We start from the raw sequence: 26,372 nt of genomic DNA on the forward strand, positions 1-26,372 counted from the left end.
CGGGGACACCACTGCATTGAAGTCTCCTCCCACTACCCAAGGGAGAGTGACGCTCCGAGAGAACAGCTCAAGCCTCTCCCATAAGTCCCTTCGCTCCATGGCTGAACACCGGCCATGGACAAAGGTAAGAAGAAAAGCCCCTCCGTTGGAAACTTCACAATCAACAGTGATATTCTGATCATGTTCCTCCACCACTCTGACCTTTAGCGAGGCCCCCCAAGAGACCCACAGTTTGCCCGTTAAATGTAGAGAATTCAGCCCAATTCTGCACAGCACCATACGTGCTTTCGTCACCTAAGCTTTAGGTTCAGCCACAGCTACAATGTCAACCTTGTGCAAACTCACTAAAGTTTTCAACCGCCTGATCGTGGGCTTATTACCAACTCCCCAGGCGTTCCAATAAATACAACTCATGAGGAACTATTGCGTGGGGCAACTGTCGATCGCATCGATCTCGTCACTCGCCTTTGGACTCCCTCCCTGGCCTGTCGACCTTGCCTTGCTCTCTTAATTTTCTTCTTGTTATACATATGTGCCGCACCTATGAAAGCAGTTTTTGGGTACACACGGCTTCTAGCACGACGCCCCGCAGGTACAGAGGCGCTGCCCCCTGGCTCCAGCCTCTCTAAAGTGTTGCAGACCCTCCCTTCCAGTGTAGCATTGAAGGCTCTCAAGCTTTCCACTAACTCCTGCCGCTCCAGCTGAAGGTTAGCCAAGCCCGTGGCAAAACCATCGTCCTTAGAGCCTAAGGGCAGAGCTCCAGTAACAAAATAAGGTTGATGCCAACCACAATCTGACTACGATCGCACCCCCAATAACTCACCGCCTGAGTCCAGACAGTTGCCGGCAGCCCTCAACTCCAACATAGACAAAATCAGGCCGTCCAAACCACCGTCGTCCTCTGTGGCCTCATCGGTATCAGCGACAGGGCCCACCTCTACCTCCACTTGCCGCTGAGTTACATTCAACTCAGTCACGGGAGGTTGTTCTTCCCTCCTACAATCAACCTCCCTAGCCTCAACAGCTTCCCCATGTGTAACCTCACCCTCCTCCACAGTCAGGAAAATTCCATTTGCTACTGCTGCGGGCATTTCCTTGCTTGCCAAAATCTGTCCAAACTCCTTCGAAACCAAACCCTCAGCAGAAGGGTAAGAGAGCAGGCATCTTCCACGGGACAAGCCCAAGCCATCAACCACCGGCTGATTAGCAACTGGCCTCCACCGCCCTTCCCTCCGGCGAGGAGGAGGATCATCTGTAACCCTTACGCCTCCGCAAGAGGTGCCTTCACCTCGTGGGATGAAGACGCCATCCCTGTTTCTGACTCCAGACCCACCCTACTCCGCCGCTGGTGCAGCGCCAGCGCCATCGATGGCTGCACCCTCTGTAGGGCCCCTAGTTGACGCCCTCTGAGAGGCTTTCCTGCAAGTCTCGTGCCCAATCTTCGAACACCCTTCTTAATAGTTAGGTCTGCTTTCATAAACTACTTTCTAATAGAACCCCGAAGCCCCACAGCCAATCCAAATTTTCGAAGGCAGCGAGGCACGTAAGTCTACTTCCACACACACCCTTGCAGCCACAGTCCTAGTGCAATTTGTTGTTGCTCCATCGACTATAAGAACTTTTCCAATTGCTCCAGCAATCGAAATCAGGAAGTTACCTTGGTAGAGATTAACCGGAAGCCCCGACAAAGAAACCCACAGCGGCGCCAGCGGAGACTCCCAACCAGAGACGAACTCAGAGGACCATCGCATAAACCGAAAGAGATAACCTTGAATGTACAGTTGAGCCTTCAACCAAACCTTGACAAAATCCGCCTGTACAGCAAATTGAAGCAAGACATGCCTTGGATCCAAGGTCAAAACGATTACGTCTCCTTGCAGGAACAGCGCCTTCTGAAGATATTCCTTGATTTGGAAGAGACCAGGCTTCCCATAGCTGCACTTGGCCACGAGTGAAGTCGCGAAAGTCCTCTCTGAAGCTTCAAGTTCTTCCTTTAAAAAGAAAATCGCAGGATCCCTAAAAAACGATGCAGGTTGTTTAATATCCACCTTGACAGATGGCAACGCCAAAGTCTTGGCCACCACTGAGGCGAATGACGTTGTCCCACCCGTAGGCATCCCAAGGGGGAGAGGGGGATCAGGGGGGCGGGCCTCCATAGGAGAGGGGACCGCCATAGCAGTCGCACGAGGGAGAAGCCCAAACCTACGCCACCAGAGCCAAACCTACGCACCCTCGAAATAACAATCTCCTTGCGGGAAAATAAACTAACCAACCCTTACACCAGAAAAACCATAAAAACTAATGTCTGAGAACTGGAACACCTACCTTATCTTCCCGAAGCATACGCCTGAAAGCAACCGGGTGCTCTTCACCAGTGAGATAAAAAATGTTTGAGGCAGTTTCGCAGGCCCAATTAGCAAAGCCAATCTGCCGCTCTATTATTCTCCCTGTAAGCAAATGCAATACATGGCCGAGTGGAATCACTTAATCCAAGAATATCCTGAAACCAATACCAACCCTTCTAAATGTAACACTTTTTCTGACTAACACATCTAATGGTAGTAGCAGAGTCTGAAATAACCACAAATCCTGAAAAAACCCAACTCTGAACACAGTTCCAAGCCATCCCGTAAAGCCCTTAGTTCCGCCTCTGAGTTAGTGCATTCCCCGTAGAAGATGGAGAAAGCCGCTAGAACAACGCCATCCTTGTCTCTAATAACCCCTCCTCCTCCACCTAAACCAGGGGTACCTTTACTAGCACCATCCACATTCAGTTTCACTGAGAAGAAAGGTGGACACCAAAAAATAGGAAGAGGGGGTTTCATTTTAGCCGGGGGGCCTTTAAGCCAAGGCACTATAAAATTGACATCTCTTGTCGTAGCCATATGCTTAAAATTAGTAGGTAGAGGAATACCCCGCACCCAATCCTTAATTTTCTCAATAATTGTACCAACAGTGCAGCAATTCTCCCCACGTTTCCTGTTGTTCCTCTCATGCTAAAGCTCCCAAACAACAAAAGATGGTAAAAGGCCGGAAATCACACCACATAGACTTTAAAACTTAGCTACATTTTGCCATAACAAAATTCTGCTCCTAACCTCCTGGGAAATATTCCAATCCACATCTAAAATTCTTGAAAAATAAATCCATTCCTTTGAAACAGTTCCTCCTGCAACCAAGCAGTGTGTAGCCGTGTCTCTCCTTGGGTTCCCACAGCAGAGACACTTGGAAGCCAATGGGATGCCAATTGACATTAAAGAGTCGTCGGTGGGGATTTGGCCGTTGATAAGTTGCCATGTGAAAAAAGCCACCGTAGGGGGCAAAAATTGGTTCCAAATCCATTTCGCATAGGGCTCCAAGGGAAAATGCTGCCTCACTTCATTCCAAACCGATTTAGTGGAAAAAGGGCCATCACTGGAAGGTGTCCAAAATAATTTATCATCCTTGTTGGTAATATAAAAATTACCTCTAGTAAAGTCGAATCAATTTGACAAAGAATACTTTTATCCCACCTACCCCCCTCATCAAGAACATCCTTGACTCACAGTGAGAGATCGATCTGCAGGGCATTATCAACATAATCAATAAGAGGGCCCACCTCTAGCAAATTATCCAACTAGAACCAAACATTACCTGAGCCGATCAACCATCTAGATCTTGCAGAATGAATTCCTTATAAGCCAGAGCATTTCTCCACAACTTCGTACCTAGGCTAGGAGGATCTGCTAATACCACATGGGTATTTTTAAAGAATTTCGATTAAAGAAGCACTCCACAAGGATTATTTTGACAAAACACGCCATAAACCCTTCAACCTCAGAGAGAGGCTAAAGACCTCCAGCAGCCTAACACCCAGACCTCCTTCTTTCAATGGCTTACACACTTTTTTCCAACTAACCCAGCGGTGTCGTTTGCCCCAATCCGAGCTACCCCAAAGAAAATCTGCACAAATTCCATAAAATTTGCCAATGATCACCTTTGGAATATCCATCGTGGCGAGAATATGAGTGGGCATAGAAGAAAGAACATGCCTTAGAAGGGTAACACAATCCCCTGCTGAAAGAAGTCTCCCCTTCCACCCTGCTATCTTGCTTCTAATTTCCCCAAAAAAATCATCAAAGAAACAACACCTTAGCCTTCCCGTGTAGAAGGGCGGCCCCAAGTATGTAATCGGCAAAGTTTTCCTGACAAATTCTATAGTGGTCCCCACCATACGTGCCCTAGCTTCAGAGGCTTTATCACTCAACACATGGCAACTTTTCTGTTTATTGACCAACTGTCCTGACTCCTGAGAAACCTTCATATCTATCAATGAAACCCAGGATTTGCTTTAAGGAGTTCTTCAAACCCCTAGTGAAAATGATAGTGTCGTCTGCGAATAAGCAATGGGAGATTCCAAGACAGCCTCTAGGAAGATGAAAAACTTAGCTCTACCTTCCAGGAACAGATTTTAATTCCTCTGCTAAGTACCTTTTCTGCAAGGATAAATAACGCAGGAGATAGAGGGTCACCTGGCGCAATCCCCTAGAAGACTTGAAAAAACCAGAAGGACCACTCCCTATCACAACTGAAAACCTACAATTTTCCACGGTTTTCTTAATTAATTCAATCCAAGGGTCAGCGAACCCAAACTTGGACAGCACCAAATAAAGAAATTCCCACTCCAACCGGTCATAAGCATTTGCTATATCCAGCTTAAGGATCACGTTGCCTCCCTGAGTCTTCCTATTTAAATCTTGCACCACTTCTTAGACAATGGCAATATTATTAGTGATACATCTACCCTGAACAAAAGCACCATGTTCTTCTGCAATCAATACGGGCAAGAGAACAGCTAGTCTTGTAGAAATAATTTTAGCAATAATCTTATATGAAAAATTACAAAGACTAATAGGGTGAAAGTCAGACATAACCTCTTGATTCTCCTTTTTTGGAATGAGAACTAAATACGCCGACATGTAGCTTCTTGGAAGAGATCCTTTAGAAAAAGTCTTTAACCGCTGCCCAAATGTCCCTCCCAACCACGTCCTAGCATGATGTGAAAAAATACCCAGAAAAACCATCAGGACCCGGAGCGCTATCACTAGAGAGAGCAAAAACTGCCTCTCTCACCTCCTCTACAGAAGGGAACGAAGGAGGGAGGCATTATCCTCCACGGATACCAGACTGGGGATACAATCAAACAACTCCCCATCAATTCCGCAGCCTTGACAATAAAAAATATTTGACAAGTGTTGCACTGCTTCCGCCTTGACCTCCTCTGGGTCAGATATCCAGGTGCCATCAGAAGACTTTATTGTATTAATATCAGCTCTTTTCCTTCTAACAATCACCATTGAGTGGAAAAACTTAGTATTCCGATCCCCCTCAGCTCTTTTCCTTCTAACAATCACCATTGAGTGGAAAAACTTAGTATTCCGATCCCCCTCCTTTAACCAAGTGATTCTGGATTTCTGTCTCCAGAAAATCTCCACTTGCAATAGCACATCATGCAGCTTTTTCCTCGCCTTAAGCAAAGCTTCCTTACACTGAGAGCTTGGACACTGGTCAAGGCCTACCTCCGCCCTACTAACTGAATCCTCCGCATTCCTATCATTTTGATGAATATTGCCAAAGACCTCTATGTTCCATGTACGTAGCCTACCCCTCATAAGCTTTAATTTCATGTAGAGAACATGGAGCGGAGAGCCAAACACAGGTGTATCCCAATGATTCTTAACAAAAGCATTAAAATTCAGATGATGCAGCCACATCTGCTGAAATTTAAAAGTGGAAACAGATGGATTACCAACAGGAGGAACATTTAGCCATAAGGGGGCATGATCTGGGCATGTCCTACTTAAGTGAAAAATCTAGCAAGACGGAAAGGCAGACATCCAGTAGTTGTTAACCAGAAATCGATCAAGGCAAACCATTACCTTACCCGCACCCTCTTAATTATTCGAAAAAGTGAATGCATTGCCCACATACCTCGCATCAATAAGAGCGGCATTGTGCAAAAACCTACCAAAATCCCCAAGGGAGGAAGAGCAAGCAGCTCGACCACCAACCTTCTCCAAGGGGGACAAAATAGCATTAAAATCCCCTCCAACTGCCCAAGGCAGGGAGGTGGATCTAGAAAACAACTCCAAGTGCTCCCAAAGGATCCGTCTATCCATCACAGAACAAAGACCATGGACAAAAGAAAATAAGCACCTGGATGATGTGGCGATGTCCATACAATCTAAAGTAATAAATTGATGGTGCTCCTCCACTATGTTGATCTGTAAGGTACTCCTCCAAATAATCCACAACCGCTCACCATTGTTCAATCCATTTGAACAAACCTCATCCAAACCGATTCTTCTCATCACAACCCTCGCTTTGGAAAATTGGGCTTTTGGCCCCGCTATAGCCACCAAGTCAAGCTTATGCAAATTGACCAAGTATTTGAGGTGCCTAGATGACGGCTTGTTACCTATCCCGAGTGCATTCCAGAATAGGCAATTCATTGACAATTCGTATAAGCGAAATCCGCAGGCCCCATCAACCTTGTGAATCTCCGATTAGCCTTCTCCTCCTTGGCGCCCAAGCGCCTACCCCCCTTTCGCATCTTATTCTGCCTGGTGCTATTATCCGTCGGTGCTATCAAGCTGTACTCCCCTAGCAGCTCCAATGTTTTCCGAATTCTTTTTCCAATGGATGCATTAAACACTTTGAAACTTTCCAACGACACAGCATGGTCGGGAATCGCCTCAAGCTAAAACGCCAAGTGGGAATCAATTTTCACAATCTGCTTCGCAGCATTGCGGCCAAAAAATGGTGAAGGAGAGGAACATGCCGATCGGCGATCGAGCTTTCTTGGACAATACATGCTCCGAAGAGGAACATGCCGATCGGTCACACTCCCTATCCAACGCATCATCCTCCTCGGGTTCATCTTCACTGATGATCTCTAGAAGCACACTCCTAAATAGGAGTGAAGTAGAATGATCAGAATTAAAATCATGCGCATTTGATATCGCATGTGGCAAAGGCCCTTGCACCTCCTGAACAACCTCCTCTTGCATCTCAACCAAACCCCCAACAACACCATGAATTTTGCCCTGCTCCAGAATTTTGTTGGGCGCCTGCCGAAATCACAGCAGCCGAGATCATGCCCAGACCCTTGTCACACCGGTCATTGTCATGTGAACCATTCTCAATGTGAGTAACATCCCCAGCCAAAAGAACCACCTGATCAACATCACCATTCTGTCCATGCACAACACCCAAACTGGCAGAAGACGTATTGGCCTGATATGCCACACCCCCTACCTCTCGCAAGTCTCCAACAACCCCACCTATCTGGCCTTCGCAAACCTCCAACATGGCTTCTTTGCACCCTCTCCACCGAGCCATGTAAAGGCACATGAGAAGCAAACTCACGAAAGCAACCCTCTCCATCCCTTGAAGCAACCTCTCTACCACGAGAGATCCCATCGGCTTCGTTCCCCTTGGCCGTGCCTGCATCAATTTCCTGGGCAACAGCCTTCCCTTTAAGATCTTTAACTTCGTCACTGACACCCCTATTCTTTGCAAATTTCCTGCAAGAATCACCAGCATGCCCTAGCTTTGAACAATTAACACAATACAAGGGAACCTTTTCATAAATTCCCTTCTGATAGAACCCGTCTGTGCCACAACCAATCTAGATCTTGGATGCCCGAGAAGCGCGAACATCCATCTCCACACAAAATCTGGCCGCGACTGTGCGCGTGCAATTAACCGTCACACTATCCACCTCCAGAACTTTTCCAACTGCTCCCACGATCGAAAGAAGAAAATTCCCTTGATAAAAATTAATGGGGAGCCTAGGGAGCGACACCCAAATCGGGGCAAACGGCGACTCCCATCCAGACGTGAAATCACTGGTCTAATTCATGAATCGAATCAATAAACCCTGAATATGCAGCTGCTCCTTCACCCATACCTTCACGTAATCTGCATGAATTGTAAACCTAGGAAGCACATGCCTCAGGTCCAGAGTCGATACAATAACGTCCCCTTGCAGGAATAAGGACTTCCGTATGTGCTCTTTAATGGAAAAGAGAGATGGTCTGCCATAGGAACACTTGGCAATTAGAGTGGTGCAAAAAGATGCCACAGATTTTTCGATCTCATCCTTCGTGAAAAACACTGCTGGGTCTCCAAAGAAATTGGATGGCTTCTTGATTTCCACATCCACCGGTTGTATGGACAGCGACCTGGCAACCACAGTACCACACTAGCAAAAGACACAGCCTTGCTGCCACAAGCGGCCGGATTCGAAGGGGGATCAGGAGGGCGATCCTCCCCCAAGGGAGGATCAGCCATGAAAACCTAAAGAAGGAAAAAGCAGAAAATTTTGCTAACCTGCACCGGCAGAGCCTGCCTTTGCTAACCTGCACCGTAACTCAAAACTTAATTTCTGATAAATTTGATCAAAATAATTTTTATGAATAATTTCAAAGCTCACCGGTTTAAAATATTCTACATTACTCATATCTATTAGAGTAGATTGGAAGTATTTCTTTCTTTTCTTTTTAAATTTGTAGGAAATCAGACTTGGCAATTTCAGTCTAAAGGTGCAGAGGGAGAAATCATTCCCACACCCTTGCTGCAACCTCTAACCTGTCTTACTTATGCTTTCTAGAACATAGTTTTTAAGGCGCCTAGGAGAATCAAGGCAGTCGAGGGGGTTAAAAAACAAGCCGCCACCAACAAGGCGACAAGGCATCGCCTAGGCGACCAAGGCGACACCAAAATTCAAGGTGAGGTCAAGGTGCCTGGATGCCTTGACCATAGTTGTCACGGCGTCACGGCGATCCAAGTCGGTGGAAGGGTGTCACGTTGATATATCGACATGTCGCCCGCCATGGCGAGCATGTCGACCATGTTTAATTTTTTATTTTCTGTATTTTTAATGTCATTTAGTATGCTATAATATATGTCCTATAACATCAAAAATCAACATGAAAGTGTACTACACTACTACTAATATACTATGCCACTATGGTTTAATTCATGAAAGTGTAACTAATATCCATTAGTGTATATGAAAGTATGAAAAATTGAAAATATAGATTAACCTGTCAAATAATTGAAAGCAATAGTAAAAATCAAATGATAGGCTAACCTGTTTACTGAAGCTTGATAGCAATAGTCTTTCTTCAGTGTGTGTGATTTGGAGCAAAGCATCTAAGCTATTAAATGGTTTTAAAAAAAAAAATTTAAATCTAACTTTTATATGTACAAATATCGACCGATATGCCAACATATCGTGGTATGGCGTCCATGGCGTCGCCATGGAAGCCATATCGAACGATATATTTACATCCACCATGGCGTAGCTCGATATGCCACCTCTCCCAGTGCCAGGACGCCATGGCGACGCCATGACAACTATGGCCTTGACAAACTATGTTCTGGAATAAAAACACCTAAATAATTGAAGGTCTTAAAGCTTTTTTTTTTTCTCTCTTCTGTTGTCTCACTCTCTCAGCAAACAAATTGAGAGTTTAAGCAGTAGGAACCCAAAAAAAAATAAGGGTTTAAAATAGAAGAGGGAAAACTGTTTGAGAGAATAAGGTATAGGTACAAACCACATTAGCAGGGGATTACTTTTAGGTACAAGAGGAAAGATAAAATGTAGAAACATAGAATTGGCCAACTCTCCCTTAAAAAAAGGGTTCCTTAGCATGCATGTACACCAATTTCACAATTAAGTAAATTTTGTGAATAATTTTATGTTTTTTTTGTGGGTGAGTAATTAATATACTCAACAAAACCCAAAGATTCTTTCTCGCCCAAAAAAAAGAGGAAAGAATAACAAAGAATACAAAGCAAGAAAAGAGAAAAGCTGGAGAAACCTCCACAAAAAACCAAAGGTCTATCCCTACAGCTGAATCATGCTAGCAGGGAAATTCGGAGAGGATACAAACAGAAAGAGAGCTCAAAAACAGGAGGCACCAAGGACAATATAGAGAAGAACAAAACAAGACTACAAGATCACACTATAATCAACGGGGCACTGAGGAAGCAGCTAAGGAGCTGCCCATATCGGGCGCAGTTATCACAGTACCAAGGCTGGCGAGAAGACTTGGTGAAGAACAGCCACTATACAGTGAAGATGACAATAGACCTATGCAGGACCAGCCGCCTCCTCCAGTAACAGCACCAGCATTTTTGGATGGCCTAGACAACTTGGGTCCACGAGACGGAGCAGCTTCCTTCGAGGGAGGGAAGCATCCCTTCACCCCAGAACCTGCCATAGTTGTCACAGCATCTAGGCGACCCTAGGTGTTGGAGAGGGTCCAAAATCAGAGCAACACCAATTAGGCGACCAAGTCATCCAAGGCGCCTGAACGCCTTGACAACATGGGAACCTGCCCCTTTAGCAGTTTTCTTGTGCCTATGGAGAGGATTAGGTTCAATGCTTTGGCTGCCTTCAGCCGACGATGGATGGTCTCCATGATCAGAAGCTTTGGCCACAGGGAGATGGGAAGCATCAAGAGTTCCGCAGCCGTGGTCCTTAAAAATTTCAGACATAAGCGTACCAGGGTCTTTGATGGGGGAGGGGGGCTCTTGCTCATCATCCTCAACATGGTCGGCACCATCGTGAGAGACACCAGCAGCAGGCCCAGTGGCACTGAGGTCAACATACAGAGAAATCTCCTCATTACGAGTAGAAGGGATAAGGCGCAGGGAAGGCCCTGAATTGGCGTGCGGACCAGGGGAAAAATCCATGTTGTTCTGTGTCTCACCAACAACAGCAGTGTCATTGTCAGCTTCCTTGTCTGGGACAGTGTAGTTCAACAGCTCAAAAGGGTTGACAATTGACATTTGTTCTCAGGCCTGTAGATTCAGGTGGTGCAGAAGGGGGCAGGCCACATCGATTTCCAGGGAGAGAAAGGTTCAGACTGCCGCTTCCCACTCTAATCGATGAATCACTGGTGTGGTAAGAATTGGGACTGTCCCCAGCTGTTTCCTGATATCAACAGCAGAGCTAGTAGGAGCAGGAGCTCCAACGGTCGTTTCGATAATCTCAGAAGCAGATCTCACTACTTGCTCCGGCAACGAGAGGATTCCACACCCCTGCTGTCTCCGTTTACGACTAAGAGATCCATTTTGGTGGTGGGCTGCCCTGGAGAGACGCTGGCGAGGAAGAGGAGCTGAGGCTGGTTTTGCATAAAGAGAGGCAGAGTGCCCAAAGATGCAACAAGAGCAACACTTGGTAGGTAGCCATTCATAGACTATTGCCGGCTCGAAGCTTGAACCAGCTTCCAGGGAGATGGTAACACATCTGGGTAGTTCCATGGAGACCTTGATATCAATGCAAATGCGAGCGTACGAAAGTCGTTCTTTGGAAAGAGTAAATCTGTTCGAGAAACAGGGAGTGCCGATTACACTTCCAATCAAGCTAAGAGCAGAGGAAATCCACAAATGGAATGGTAAACTGAGAAGCTTCACCCATACAGGGACAGTTGAAAGCTCCACCTTCTACATCTGTAGGGAGGGATCCCAAGCTGTTACAATGAGGCCTTACTGATGCAGCAGCCAAGCTGTTTGGCAAGAAGTACTCTAGGAAGACTCATGGGAGAGGGACTGGTTCACTCCACCAATCGGTGAACCAACCCCATGGGCCATAGAGCCAACCAAGGCTGGGAGTTGCTGGGTCTCTCAAACCCAGAATCGTGGCAGGTATACTTGTCAATTTATTGGCAAGAATTTTGTAACTTTATTTCTGGACAGTATCTTTTAAGTTTCTATTTTCTAAAGTCAAGTCAAGTTTCTATTTTCTCCTTTCTTGAGAAGCAAGTTATTGCTCTCTTTTTATTATAAGGGCTATTCAGCCTTCCCCATGATTTGATGAATGAAGAAAATTTGCCTGTTGCAAAAGAATATGGTTTCTTAGTCAAGTGCTCATCGCTTGAAGGGTTGTTAGGAGCCTGGCTGTGAGAGCCGAATCCCATTATCCCTCTTTTCTCTTATCTTCTTCCTCGTACCCTTACCCTGCTCGATTCCCCCTTTGTTGCTGCTACATCCAAGGTTGCCGCAAGAGCTGTGAAGGCCTCCGGAAGATCAGAATCAAGCCCCAATCATGTTCAGATCTGCTCTGCTGCATCCACTCAAAGGGAGGCTCTGAATATCCTGCGGATCTGCTGTTCTGCCCAGGTTTGCTGCAGTTCTCCCGAGTGTGATAACCCCACATCCTTCCATCAAACCCTGCTGGGTTTTTGACCTCCATTCCATCTCACCTTTCACTCCACTCGATTTTCCTTTTCACTCCATTCCACTGGCTGGATCTGACCTAATCCTTAACCTTCTATTTTGGGATCAACCTATAGATCTCCTAATCACACCATCTGATTAAGCTGGGATTTTCTGCAGGGGTTCTTCTCTATACGAGCCCCATTCGATCTGAATTTGAGTCTCTTCTATTGGCTGGTTTGACACAACTCCTAACATTCTAATTTCTGGTTCAATTCTAATTTGAGTTTTGTGTTGCCGAATATTCCTGGGTTTTTTGGGACTGATTCTAACTTGAATCGGTTCTACATTCCTTACAGCTAACGTCCAAGGCCCCTCCTCTAAAACTATAAGCTTGTTCATTGTTGAACTGGAAGACGAGAATGCCGCTGTCGAGCATTTTTATCTCCACATTACTAGAAGGAGAGTGTTAGACCCTCTGGAACCTGTTGAATCAACCACAGCATTTTGGAGATCAAAATGCTCAGAGTTTGAACTCCTCCCACCTTGTCATCAACACATGCAGGCTTTAATTTAGAGTAAAACCAAATATAAGTTAAGTCATACAACCACATAATTAAACTCCTACTGCTTGGGATACATAGAACATGTGGTAGATGAGCTACCTGATCCCCGCAAGCTAGTCCAAGATAGCTAGTCTTCCACCAAGGGATAGTACTTCTGCAAGGAAGTTGCAACGCAGGGGGAAGAATCTACAAATGAAGAAGTCCATTAAGAGTTGATGTGAGAGATTATGGCTAATTTGAGTAAGGAACCCATTTCTAGTGGTTATTGAGAAGAGTATATGAGTCATGCTTACATGCATAAAACTATTCCCAAAAATACAAAAGTCTTGCAAGAGCTTCTTCTTTCTTTTTTCTTTTTCTTTTTTTTTTATTATTTTTTTTTTACCAAAAAAAGAGCTTATTTTTTTCTTTTTTCTTTTTTTAAGTCAAGAAATTTTTATCAGAAAGGGGTGCAGACCGAAAAGATACAGCAAGCCTGTACAAGACCTTACCCACAACAGTTGGACTACACCAGAAAAAAGAGCACCAGTTAGTCCACTTATCAATTATAGGCACATTTAAAAACTCTGTACATTCCAAAGCCTGAGTAATTATTAACTCATTCACTTTCTCTGCACTGTAAAAGCCACCAGACATTTCTGGGAAGAGTATTTACACATTAGGGATAATTTCAGAAGCTATGTTGGGTGTTTACAGTAAAGGTGGTAATGACAAGGAAAACGATAATTAGATATGTCTCAAATTGTCAATATGCATAATTTATAATTTGAGACCAAAAATGGGAAAAACTATGTTGAAATCCTTTGGTTATCATACTACCCCTGCAAATTTTGAAATATGAATGTATTAATGCGCATAATGGTTGCCATGGTTTAGCATAGAAGTCTATGATGATTACTATTTTTAACAAATCAGCAATAAGACGTATGTTCTTTCAAAGTATTTGGATCTAAGTATCTGTTCATCTTCCACTTTGGAGATATAGCTAATTTATTAAATATCAAAACAATAAATATGCTGATGATATATGACATTTTTCATAAATAATAACTGTTGAGGGACAGTATCAACTATACTGAGAAGGTGCCCAAGGTCCCACCCCAGAATCCCAGAGCCCGGATCGAACTGTGATGCACGCTGGCTGGTCGTTGTTTAAGGAAATAAAGTTGCGCCTTCTTCACAAGTCCAGGCTTTTGGATGACTGGTAAGCACTTGATCCTACAATAACTTACATTAACATTTAGTATTAATTGCACAACAAAGTTTACAATAAGGATTGGATTCTGGAAACCATTAGAACCTTGGCAATCAGAACGTAATAAATGAGATTAGAAGGCTTGGAAGTGCACACTATGCATTTGTCTCCAGTTGGGGCATGATCCTTAGCCCTCAAACCAGTACTTCCCAAATTAGAGTAGAAGTGGGTGTTTTTTTCCTTTTTGGCTAGCAACTGTAGAAGCAGAGTATACGAACATAAACCTAAACTTCATTCCTGCATTTAAACACAAGTAAAACTTCCTTTCTTTTTGATGGGTTGGCTAACCCACTATTGTGGTCCTAAAACTTCATTTCTCACTCCTTAAATAGAAGTTGTACTGACAAAACCTATTGGCTCTTATCCATATTAAAAGTTTCTTAACAGAAATTAACCCCCAGAGTTCACTTTTCTGTCACCTTTATATAACTAACTTCAAACTAGACTTCAAAAATTTTAGAAAACAGAAATTAGATAAAGATTGCGGTACCAATGCTCAGCAAAATTTGGAATAAATGCTTGAATAGAGAGAGATATTGGGATTACAAGCTCTATAAAATGTTGCATTACTTGAACCCAGAGAAAATAAAGAAGAGAAGTCCTCTGTTAAGCTAATAGCTTAGCAATTTCATCTACTCCGAGGCTCCCAAGTGGTACAATATCAGGACAAATTTCAGTGAAATTTTTCGTTCTTTGAATTCTTGAACTCTTCTTGATGGTTTTGCTCTTATCTGAAACTGCAACAATTTTCTCAACCTTCAAATCACCAGGTTCTTGCTTCTCAATCTTCCGGACCAAGACGCTTTTTAGTCTGTTCTTGAAAACAGGCCCAGGTGGAGCAGCCTTGGCAAGAGAAACTGCTCTTTCATAAACAGTGTTAGCATCCAAACACACATCATCCAGTACAACAGCACTTCCGTTCTCAATAGCTTGCTGTAGAAGTAGTTTAACTCCCTCTGTGCAAGCCAAACCAGGGCTTGCAAGCTGCTTGCAGTGATGTGAATCATTTGATGCATCTTGAAACTCATCATGAGTTGTTATGCCATCAGATGCAGGAACAGATGCAAGATGATGTCCAGCACCCACTGACATAGCTTCTAATTCATCATCAGCACTCTTAGTAAGTGTGGAATTAGAATTGTTGATAGTTGTACCAGTGATAGCCACAGATTCATCAGCATCATCAACAGCCCTCGTACTATATGAAAACGAGTCAGCTTCATAGATGTTCATTGCAGTTGAACCCACTAGAGTAGCTGCTGTAGGCAGAATATCCGTTTCAGGATGAGATAGAATATCCTCTGTTCCTTCCGTTTTTGTATCTTCACTCACCAAAGAACACATGCTTGTATCAGGTGTGTCAAGACAAACCTCATTAGTTGAGCTTGTTGAAGCGCATAACTGCAATGTCCCTTTGCATTCTGTAGGCAATGAATCAGCATGATTGGGTGCTTTAGAAACAGCACCATATGTCTCAGATTCCTTGGCTTCCTTACAGTCATCTACTGGTTTGGGGAGGGACGATTTCCAATCTCTTCCCCTCCACACAAGAATGTGCTCGTGTTCAAATGATATAAGAACACATGGGACAAGATCCTGAGAATTACCAAGTGCACAAATGTTTTCGTTATTTGAAAGAAATATCAGAGTGGATCTCAGAAAAACAAACTTGACTTTATCGAACCTTGAGTTTAGCACCTATTTTCTTGTAGTCACTTCCCTTCATTCCCTCACAATTTATCCGGACCAAGTCACATTCTTCGAATGCTTCTCTGACATGTTTGACCAAGTCAGAGTAGACACCATTTTTAGCTGTTAAATCATAAACAAGAACTATTAGTTCACTCCTTGATAAGCCACAAGACAGTTTCATCTTTCTTCTGTCATCCATATACGTAAAGAAATGGTAAGTGGATTACCAAGCTTGCATATTGACGGTAATTTCCGCCCAATCTTGCGCATCTCTGTTGCCTCTTCCAGTGTTAGACCCTCTGGAACCTGTTGAATCAACCTTGGATAAACTGGGGTAACAGGTTTCCACAGCATAATAGGATAGCGTGGGCGAGTCCTATAATTGTAATTTCTGCCACGGAACAGGAATAACACCCCTCCTCTACTGTAAATAATTATCCCTCCAGTTTTCTCCTGTCATATCATTTAATCTCAGGAAAATACAGTATAATTCAAGGAAGCATCATAAAACAATGGAAAATTACCCTCCACCACTTCAAATTTTTAACCCTTGGTATTACTTAACCTCAACCATGGCTCAAATGGCTAATAGAAGACATCTCCAAGGCAATAAGAATTCGTTACACCTTTTGTTTCGACGTAAAAACACAACAATGACATTGAGAAACAAGCCATGTATAATCTTATTTACAAGGAAAATTTTCCATCGAAACATAAGCGGCCTAAAGGATTACACAATAATAAGTCTAAAATTGTTTTGTATGTCAGCTAATGTTTATTGAAGTATATGATTCACATTAACTGGCAACAAATAGAGCGATAGAAAAAAATGGATCTTGGGTCCTAAGCAAAAAAAACTGTAACAGTAACATTAGAAAGCATAAAATGGTAGAAAGAAAAATATTAAACACCAGACGGATTCACCAGAAGAAAAGAAAAAAAAACAAATGGATGAGGCTAAAACTTAAAACACAGAAGAGAAGTTATAAAATTTAAAATCAAAAGCCCAACCTCTAATTGTTGGCGAACATTGTCCATGTCAACTGTGCAGACCCCTTTGCATTTTATTTTGCACACTCTCCGCCGTTTCCAAAGAGCGTGTATGTTTTCTAACATATTGTGTGTCAAACCATCTCTACCTACATGGCCATCAAACATGTATGGAAGGAAGGAAAATAAGTATTACATTTGACTGAAGCACAAAAAAAATTGACTCTAATCAATCGCAGAAAAGAGATAACATTAGAATTCAGATTCCACAACAAAACCCATATAAAAAATGGACAACATGGTAGGGATTGGAACAAAACAAACCCATATTTAACTGCCGCCTGGTTTTTAGGCAACTCTGGATAAGCTCTGCAATCTCCTCCTGCGTCAAGGGCTCACCCAAAATCTCCTCCCTGGACTTGACATACTTAGGTCCCGTGCCAGCCAGATATGGGCCAGGTGCCTGCACAGGCTTCACGCCCTTCTTATGTGGTGGTGGCAATCGAAAGGAATCGAATTCTGGTAACTTCTTCTTACTCGGGGGAAGCGGAGCTCGACCAGTCCATGGCCGAGGCATTGTTGTTGGGCCGAAAGGTGCAAACGGTGGCTCTCGCAGCGCCAAGGGCTTGACCTTTGGAGTCTCAGTATAACTGTACTGAAACTCAAAGGGTGCGTTTGGAACTCGATAAGCGAGTCCATTCTCTCCGACGGAAACACCAACGTCCGTCTCTACTGCGGGGACCTTCGAACTTCTGGAGAATCGACGGAAGGCTGGATGGGAATGGGAAGAAGTATCGTCAGGGTTAAATTTTTTGGAGTATTTTGAAGCCTTGCCGGGGATAGAAGAGCGAGAAGGACAAGAAGGGGTTCCAAAGGACTTGAAGGTTTCGTTATCGGAGGATGTGGTTGATGCGTCGTTGCCGGAATTGGTGGCGATTATGGAGGCAGATTTGAACCTCCGTTCGCGTCGGATTTCGTCTTCGATTTCTTTCTGTTCGCGTTCGTGGCGGATGAATTTCTCAGCGTTGGCGTTATTCCAACGGGAAAAGCGGACTTCTGTAGCGGGGCGATGAGAAGGTGGTTTTGGCACGAAAATGGTGAAGGGAGGAGGAGCAGCAGGAGTCGTTCTGAGTGCCATTCTTTTTCTTTCCTAGTTCTCATTTCACAACAGTGATTCTGAGCAAAACTATGTTTTTTATGATTACACTCGAGAGTGGTTTTTATGATTCTAATAAAAAATAAATAAATGATGGCAAGGAAGGCTGAAGGTCTTTTTCTCCTGGGTAAATTTCACGAACACCTCTTGTAAGTATGCAATATGTCACGGACATCCCATATTTGGTTAAAATATCAATTTACAGGAGGTGTCTGTGAAATTTGCCCCTTTTTATTTATTTGATGATAAAGAAAAGAATATAGTAAAAAGAAACCATGTACATAGACGTAGTTAAGTGTGCTGACTTAGCAAGACTATTGGCTACAGTACCGCAAAAAGGGTCTCCCTTAGTAATATAGTAAATATCAATTCCTAGGTCATTTATATACAGAAGATCTTTTAGCAAAGACCAAGGCCACGGATTGGAAGTTGGAGATGGAAGAAGATCTGCAATTTGTTGGTTTGAGCACCATACTTCTTTTATCTTCAACCCCATACTCCTTGAAAGATCAAGACCTGTTCTAATACTAAATACATCAGGATTCATGTCACTGCATTTTTTAATATATCTTACCGCAATCGCAATGAATCTACCAACTAGCAAAACAATAACCGACCATCCTGCCAAAGTTACTCTGGATTTTTGGTATCCTGCACATATTAAAATAGGGTAACTGAAATAAGGAAGAGAAGAGAAGTCAGTAGTACCTACCTCATCAACAATAGCTGGACTTACAAATTGGGAGGCAATAGGGGGGTAGATCTCCAAATTGGACAGCCATAAATCAATCTGTTTTAAAACCCAAATGGGATCCGGTTTTTCATGTCCATTAACCACCTTATTTCTAGTAGTCCAAATAAAATAACACTTAATAACAAAAACCTTGAAAAACCAATCTAAGGAATTCTTATCTAGATTGCGATTAAGCAAGGTCTCTATACAGAAATTCTCCATGGACGAATGTGATAAGCATTCCGTTCTTAGCCCCAACAACCCAGCTGCCCAGATATGTTTGGTCCAGTCACATAAAAGGAATAAGCGCCAGTAGGATTCGGCACAACTTCCACATAGACCTGAAGCCACTTGGAATGATCGCCTTAATCGAAAGACCTACATTTAACAGTCGCCAGAAAAAAGATTTTGAATTTAAGATGAATTTTTAATTTCTAGAAAAATTTCCACTAGGATGATTGCAAAGAGTTGTTAGTGGAAACACAAGGAACCAAAGATTTAGCTGCTAGTTTAGTATTAAATTTGTCATTTCTGGCAAGAGTACACCACCAATTGTTATCAATTCAAGATAAGTTCATCCTATGAATATGAGAAAACAAATGCAAAAGAATTGAAGCAATAATACAATCTAAATTCCATCTAGGGTCTACAACATAATCAGCAACCTTTTCATTCCTTTTATTAGAATCCTGCAGAGAAGGAAGTAAGCATCCACGAAGGGAAGGAATCCAAGGGTCAGTCCAGAAAAAAGTTGATTTACCATTCCCTATTTTCATAATTGAGATTTGTTGTAGATCAGGAATGAAGTAGGACATGTTATTCCAAGTCCGTGATCCTTTCTTCTTCCTCATTTTAGGATCTGATACATCAAAGATTCACCGGACCAATCAGTGACTGCCACGTGTCACCAAGCGACCCGCTCCAGAACCAAGGAGAACCAACCGGCGGCCAGCACCCAAGCGCAGCCTGCACCCAGGCACAGCCTCACCCAAGCGCGGCCTGCACTCAGGCGTGGCCTCACCTAGGCGCGGCCACACCCAAGTGCGGCCTGCACCCAGGCGCGACCTCTCACCCAAGCGCGGTCTACACCCAGGCGTGGCCTGCACCCAGGAGCGGAATAGTGGACGCAGACGTAGACATCGAGGCCACTCATACCCAATCGTGTCACTACAGACTCATGTCACCATCAGGACTCTAGGCCACTGCTTAGAAGTCACATCACCCAGACAGATTCAAGCACCAATGACATTATCACCACACGCGGGTATCTATCCACCAAGGATCTTGATACCACCAGGACACTCCCTCCCGTGGGGAGATGGCCAATCAGGATAGAGCCCCGTTACCCAGGGCCTCTATCCACTCAACAGCACAATCGCCATCAAACTGGGACTCTCCACACCGCCATACACTACTATAAAAGGCAAGGTACACAACCCCATTGGGGGACATCTAAACTCATATTGAATAATCACTATTCATCTATTTGCTCAAGAGATCTAACTTTGGCATCGGAGAGCCCCAGACCGGAACCACACCGGTTCTCTCTGTTGACCCCTTGGTCCACTTGCAGGTGACGGCACTCGCAGGACCACTCGATGATTTCTTGACACAACAGATTGGCGCCATCTGTGAGAACGATGCTAGCCATTACAGCTACTAGCTCGCTTCCATATTTATTCAATGGCACGAAGGAAGACTACCACCACCAACAACGGAGCAAGGAATGGATCACCACCCCCAGAGTGGTCTCGCCGCAGAGCCAATGACTAAGACCATGTCCCTCTGGAGGAAGAGATCCCCCTTAATGACCAGTTTGTGGTCGACGAGCCCAACAATGATGAGGCAGACGGTGTGGTGGTGGAGGTGATACCAGACCCCAATGCTCCAGCCACTGTGGGTCAGATCAATGACCTGCAACGACAGATCCTCAATGAACAATGACTCTTTCGAGAATACTTGCCACAACGTGCGACGTCTCATCATCGAAGGATGTCGCCATCAGCAAGGGTGGAGTCCGTACCTCGACAAGAGTCGAACCCTAGGAGATCATCTCCCAGGGGCGTGGGATCAGAGAGACTTGCACAACGGGCAACCCCAACTTCACAGCGGGGGGAGCCTTCCCAGCGTCCCAGGAGAACAAGAGACCTCTAGCCACAGTCAGAACGTGGGAGGACGCCAACACCCAGGGCGAGGGTGTCTAGCCCGCAGAGATCGGTCCGGACGTCTGTGTTCGACGGACGACTTGAAGAAGGTCACATACCATGACAAAGATAGACCTACAGAGAGGAAAGCCCCTCACCGTCACGACAGGGTTCATCACGGCGTGACCATTCACCATCCAGCCAACACTCAAGGCGGGAGGGGACATCCAGGAGAGAGCGTGAATGGGGTCACAGCGAACGTCTGGCCAGGCGTGAGGAACAGACACGGGACGAGGAGCTTGATCGAAGACTCCACGACCTGGATGAGAAGTTGGAAGGGTTGAAGAAGCAAACCAAAGGCGAGACATATTCTATACCTGGACAACACCCATTCTCGGCAGAGATCATGTCAGCCACGCTACCTTCCAGGTTTTGACTACCCACCTTTGAACGTTACAGCGGTACCACTGACCCTAATGACCACATCAACTACTTTAATGGCATGATGACGCTGTATGGTGGGATGGACGTGGTCTCCTGTCAGGCATTCCCTGCATCCCTCAAGGGAGCAGCCACATCATGGTTCTCCAGGCTACGTTCGAGATCTATATGCTCGTTCCCAGAGCTATGCGAACAGTTCGTCACCCGCTTCCAAAGTAGTGTCAAGCAGAAGAAGACCACCGTCAATCTACTGAACGTGGTACAGAACCCTGGGGAATCTCTCAGGGAGTACGTTAGCGGGTTCACCAAGGAGACCCTGGAGGTTTAAGACTTGGACGACCAGACACAGCATGCAGCCCTAGCAGGAGGCATCAGGGACCTGGACCTGATTAAGGACCTGGCACATCATGAGACTAGGACTATGAAAGAGCTCCAGGAGCGGTGCAATGAATTTGCAAATATGGCCGAGGTACTACAAGCTAGAACAAAAATAATCGAGGCCAAGCCGCAGGACAACAAGAGGTCAGCACCTGATGACCGTAAAGAAGGTAAGAGGTCGAGGATAGAGTATCGACAAGAGAAGGGCGACCGCCCATCTGGGAGGACAGACCGTCGCCCAGAGAGAAGTGAGAGGGCAAGCACCCCTGAGTTCACACCACTAAACACCACCAGGTCCCAGATACTCATGCAGATCCAAGACCGTGACCTACTCCATTGGCCACGACCCATGCTAGTAGGACCAGAGAAGCGAAACCCTAACAAGTATTATCTCTTCCACAAAGAGAATGGGCACGACACAGAGGAGTGCTATCAATTGAAGAGAGAGATAGAATAACTTGTAAGAGCAAGAAGCTTGAACAAGTATGTGAAGTGGAGATGTGACAACCGCTCAGGCCAAGGAGATAGAGGTCACGACGGAGACATAGTGGAACCGAGACAAGAAGAAAGAAGAGCAGATCGAGAGAGAGACCGCCCAGAAGAGCGGAGAGATGCAACAGATCCTAGTGTCACCAAGGGACCGCCTATCCTCACCATACTTAGAGGACCGGGGCAAGAGTCCACCAGAAAAGCCAAAGCCCATGCCAGGTTCGTGGGAGTGGCAGAGAAGCCAAGTAAGATAGCCAAGACCGAGGCGGTGATCTCCTTCTTGGATGAGGACCTGGAAGGACTAAACTTTCCACATGAGGATGCCCTGGTAGTACAGGTAGAGGTAGCCAACCGACCTATACACAGGGTACTGATAGACACGGGGGCGTCTGTTGACGTACTCTCCTTGGACGCCTATCGATAGTTTGGGTTCGGGGATGATCAGCTCAAGCCAGAGCCCACTTATCTCTATGGATTCTCAGGTGCCACCGCCTCCATCAGAGGTACCATAGAACTACCCGTCACCTTTGGGGTACACCCTCGACCAGTGACCATCATGGTGAATTTCATGGTCGTCAAGTCCGTGGTGTCTTTCAACGGCCTCCTAGGGCGACCGTCTCTGACAGCCCTTAAAGGAGTCATATCGCCACTTCACCTGAAGATGAAGTTCCCCACCAAGAATGGGGTAGGCGAAGTCCGAGGAGATCAGAAGAAAGCAAGGGACTGCTACGCCACCTTCATGAAAAAGAACAATGGTAACACCCGTGGAATGGCACTCTGCCTAGAGAACATGGTCAGTGACCAGAGAGAAGAGGAAGACCAGTGGAAGACCTCATCCCATGGCCCCTCAGCTGGGACGACCCCTCCAAGGTCATACAGGTTGGCTCACTACCTGTACGGCCATAGGGTCAAGGGACCACAAGATCGGTACGGCCATAGGGTCAAAAAGGAAAAAGTTCAAGACGTCTATAAGATCGGTACGGCCATAGGGTCAAGGGACCACAAAGGGGTGGGTCACCTCCGACCCAGCAGGAGACATCATGTCCACTTCGAGAAGGCGCGTAGCAGCACCCCACTCAGGTAGGGCAGCCTCCACCTCTAACACTGGAACGTTCTCCACCACCGCTACACCAGGAAGCGCCGCAGCGAACTCAGAGAACCCCAAGACAGAGAAGTCATAATCGGGGGTTACCTCCAGGACACAAGCGGCTAAGTCCCCGACCCCTCCCTCATAGGCAGGCTGAAGCTGTGCCTGATACAGCGCCGAGAACACCGAGGACGCCTGGAACTTAGCCACAGCTCACTCGCCTGCAGATGCTAGCTCTGCCTCATGACTCCCCCTCAAAGAATGAAGCTCCTCCTCCAAGGAAAGAACCCTGGCCGAGCTCTCAACCGCACTAGCAGAGGTCACACGAAGCTCCTCAGACACCTCCAGGAGCTTCCCGAACGCCACCGCGAGCTCCTCCGACGCCTTCTGCACGTCGGCTTCGACCCTCTCACGGGCATTGATCTGTCCCTGGAGCTCCCTCTCCACATCACGTAGGGTGCGTTGTATCCGCACCTCGCGAGAAGTGTGGCTCTCCGATCGAAGCACCGCCTCAACAACACGGTGATGGACCTACAATCAACATGGCAAGCGATAAAACACTATAAGTATAAGTGGAGCAGCAAATATGACGAGACAAAAAAAGGGATAACTCACTGAAGCCATATCATGGAAGAGAGTCTGGGCTAGACACGCATCGCTAAGCCTTTGCAAGGCCACCCTCGCGGTAGGGAGCCTACCCCTGTCCACCCACTCCCGCGACACGTCGGCTCCAGCCAAGGTCGAGCCCTCCGACATGCCCAAGGTGATCACCAGGGACTCATCCATCGCGGGAAGATCAATGGCAGGACCACCAGAGGAACTCACCCCTTTCCCTTTGGAGAGGGGCAATGTAGAAGACCCGAAAGGGGTGATAGATGGAGGCAGAGGCACAGAGCCCGAAACACCATCATCATCAGGAGAAGTACGGGGAAGGAGGACACGCACACCAGAGCTCGTCACATGGGCATGTCCTGGACCACCCTTCCGCTTCTCTCCAACAGCCACAGGCGCAAAAGGACCACCAACATCTGTCACTCCAGCAGATGGACCACCCTGAGAAGCGGCCTTCCTCCGCAGATTGCCACGGAGTAAACTGAAGTCCGGACGCATATCCACTGCATAGACCACCCAACCAGTCAGATGACATATATATTCAAATACAAACATGCCAATCAAGTACAAAAGATAGTGCTCTTACCAAGACTCAGCTTCCAGAGGGACAAGAAGGCCTCCGAGTCCAACTCCTGGACGTGGAACGGATCGCGACCCAGGCATAGCTTGAGGGAGTCACCCTCAAAATCACTCAGCTCAAGCCCCTGGTTGACCCTCTTGAGGTCAATGACTTCCCTAACAGTCTGTAGTGGGCATCGGGGGACCATGGCAAAAAAGAAGTGATCCCTCCAATACTTCACGTTGCTAGTGATCCCCGTGAGAAGCTCCATAGAGGCATAGGGCCCTTGAGCATGCGGCGAGCAAAGTGATAACATCCATGATTCCCTTTCTTCAACAGATAAAAGTGGGAGAATAGAGGAACAGTAGCGGCACGCCCCAGGCGGGCCAAAAAAGACATAAAAACCCAAGATCACCCTCCAAGAATTGGGCAACACCTGCCCAGGGGTGAGGGGCTAATGCTCTAACACCAACTCGACAAAGCGAGGGATAGGAAGGCGAAGGCCCTGGAGAAAAAAGGAACGGTAGAGACAGATCTCATCCGCACGGTGAGAGAAGGCATACTCGCCAGGTCCAGGAGTACGCAACACGACCTCAGCGGGAATATGGAACTCCTCACGGAGGGAGACCAAGTCAGAAGGGGACAAGATACTAGCAACATGGCCCAACCTAGCAGCAGGACCGACGACTGAGGACGCCCCCCCAGAGGGCCTACGATCCCTATCGGGACCAGAGACACTAGAAGGTCCCACACCCCCATTAGTAGCACTGGGGGAGGGTATAGAGGATGGAGTACCTATAGAAGAAGGCGATCCTAGGGAACGCTCCTCTGAAGATCCAACCCCGACTGAAGCAGGGCCAAGGCCACCCGAAAATGACATGAACGACAAGAGAGGAATGGACTACTTACTCGAGAAAGCGATCTCCCATACGAGAAGCTAGCAAGAAAAATGAAATGAAGGCCACCTGCAAAGTATAAACAGCAGATCCATCACAGACAAGAAGAAGAAAAGTGGAGAAGCATGAGGGTCCATCACACCCACGCCGCGGCCACCATAGGCGCGGCCACCCCAAGAGCGGCCTCACGCCCTCAGGCACAGCGACCCAGGCGCGACCTCACACCCCATAGGCGCGGCCACCCAGGCGCAGCCTCACGCCCCACAAGCGCGGTGACCCAGGCGCAGCCTCAAACCCCACAGGCGTGGCCTCTCGCCTGCAGGCGCAGCCCTATATATAAAAAGAAAAAAAAAAGAAAGAGAAGGGGTCAAACTTACCTCAGGGGGAAGGCGATCGCACTGGGAGGCAGGCACACGACAACGCGGCCACACCACTGGCACGATCAAGTGACAGAGACCACCAGAGGCAAGGCACTCAAGCCAAGCACCACTCAAGCCCTCCATGTAAACAAGACACCAAGTGAGCACAAAGCAAACACAAGGACCCAAAATCAAGCAAAATGGATACTAGTCTAGGTGACCCAAAGACAAACACATGGTGGGCACCAAAAAGAGGGCAAAAGACAAAAAGTGGAATGCAAAGGAGAAATTAAAGAAGAGCAAAATGGGAGACAAAAAGTAAGAAAGAGAAATGAGAAGTGAAAGAAGAGAAAGTGAAGGAGAGGAACATATATCTACAAAAAACAAAAGAAGAAAAAGTGTAGGAGGAAAGGTTTGAACCCCCAACCTCTCCTACCTCACTAATAGATTTACAGGCAAGCCCCGTAAAGAAAATTTATTCGCAGTAGACCCCTCATTATGTAAAGGCATTTACTCTCTTGGACATCCTATCTCAAGAGAGGAGGGGGCAAATGATACATCCAAGATTCACTGGACCAATCAGCGGCTGCCACGTGTCACCGAGCGACCCGCTCCAGAACCAAAGAGAACCAACCGAGGGTCCCACCCGGGCGTGGCCAACACCCAGGCACGGCCTCACCCAGGTGCGGCCACACCCCGGTGCGGCCTGCACCTAGGCGCGGCCTCTCACTCAGGCACGGCCTGCACCCAGGCGCGGCCTCTCACCCAGGCGTGGTCTGCACCCAGGCGTGGCCTCTCACCCAAG

General features: G+C 46.2%; 1 protein-coding gene across 1 annotated transcript; it reads right to left on the reverse strand.

The window, feature by feature from the left end:
- Positions 1-14,516: 14,516 nt before the first annotated feature.
- Positions 14,517-17,863, reverse strand: LOC122661953 (CRS2-associated factor 1, chloroplastic). The gene is made up of 5 exons (XM_043857471.1): positions 17,038-17,863; positions 16,735-16,862; positions 15,951-16,176; positions 15,716-15,843; positions 14,517-15,627 (listed from the first exon to the last, which is right to left on the reverse strand). Exons 1-5 carry the CDS (start codon positions 17,849-17,851, stop codon positions 14,638-14,640), a joined length of 2,286 nt encoding a protein of 761 aa, XP_043713406.1. The 5' UTR covers positions 17,852-17,863; the 3' UTR covers positions 14,517-14,637.
- Between the last annotated feature and the right edge of the window lie 8,509 nt (positions 17,864-26,372).

The sequence above is a fragment of the Telopea speciosissima genome, chromosome 5 (genome assembly GCF_018873765.1).
Source record: "Telopea speciosissima isolate NSW1024214 ecotype Mountain lineage chromosome 5, Tspe_v1, whole genome shotgun sequence".
Lineage (NCBI taxonomy): Eukaryota > Viridiplantae > Streptophyta > Magnoliopsida > Proteales > Proteaceae > Telopea > Telopea speciosissima.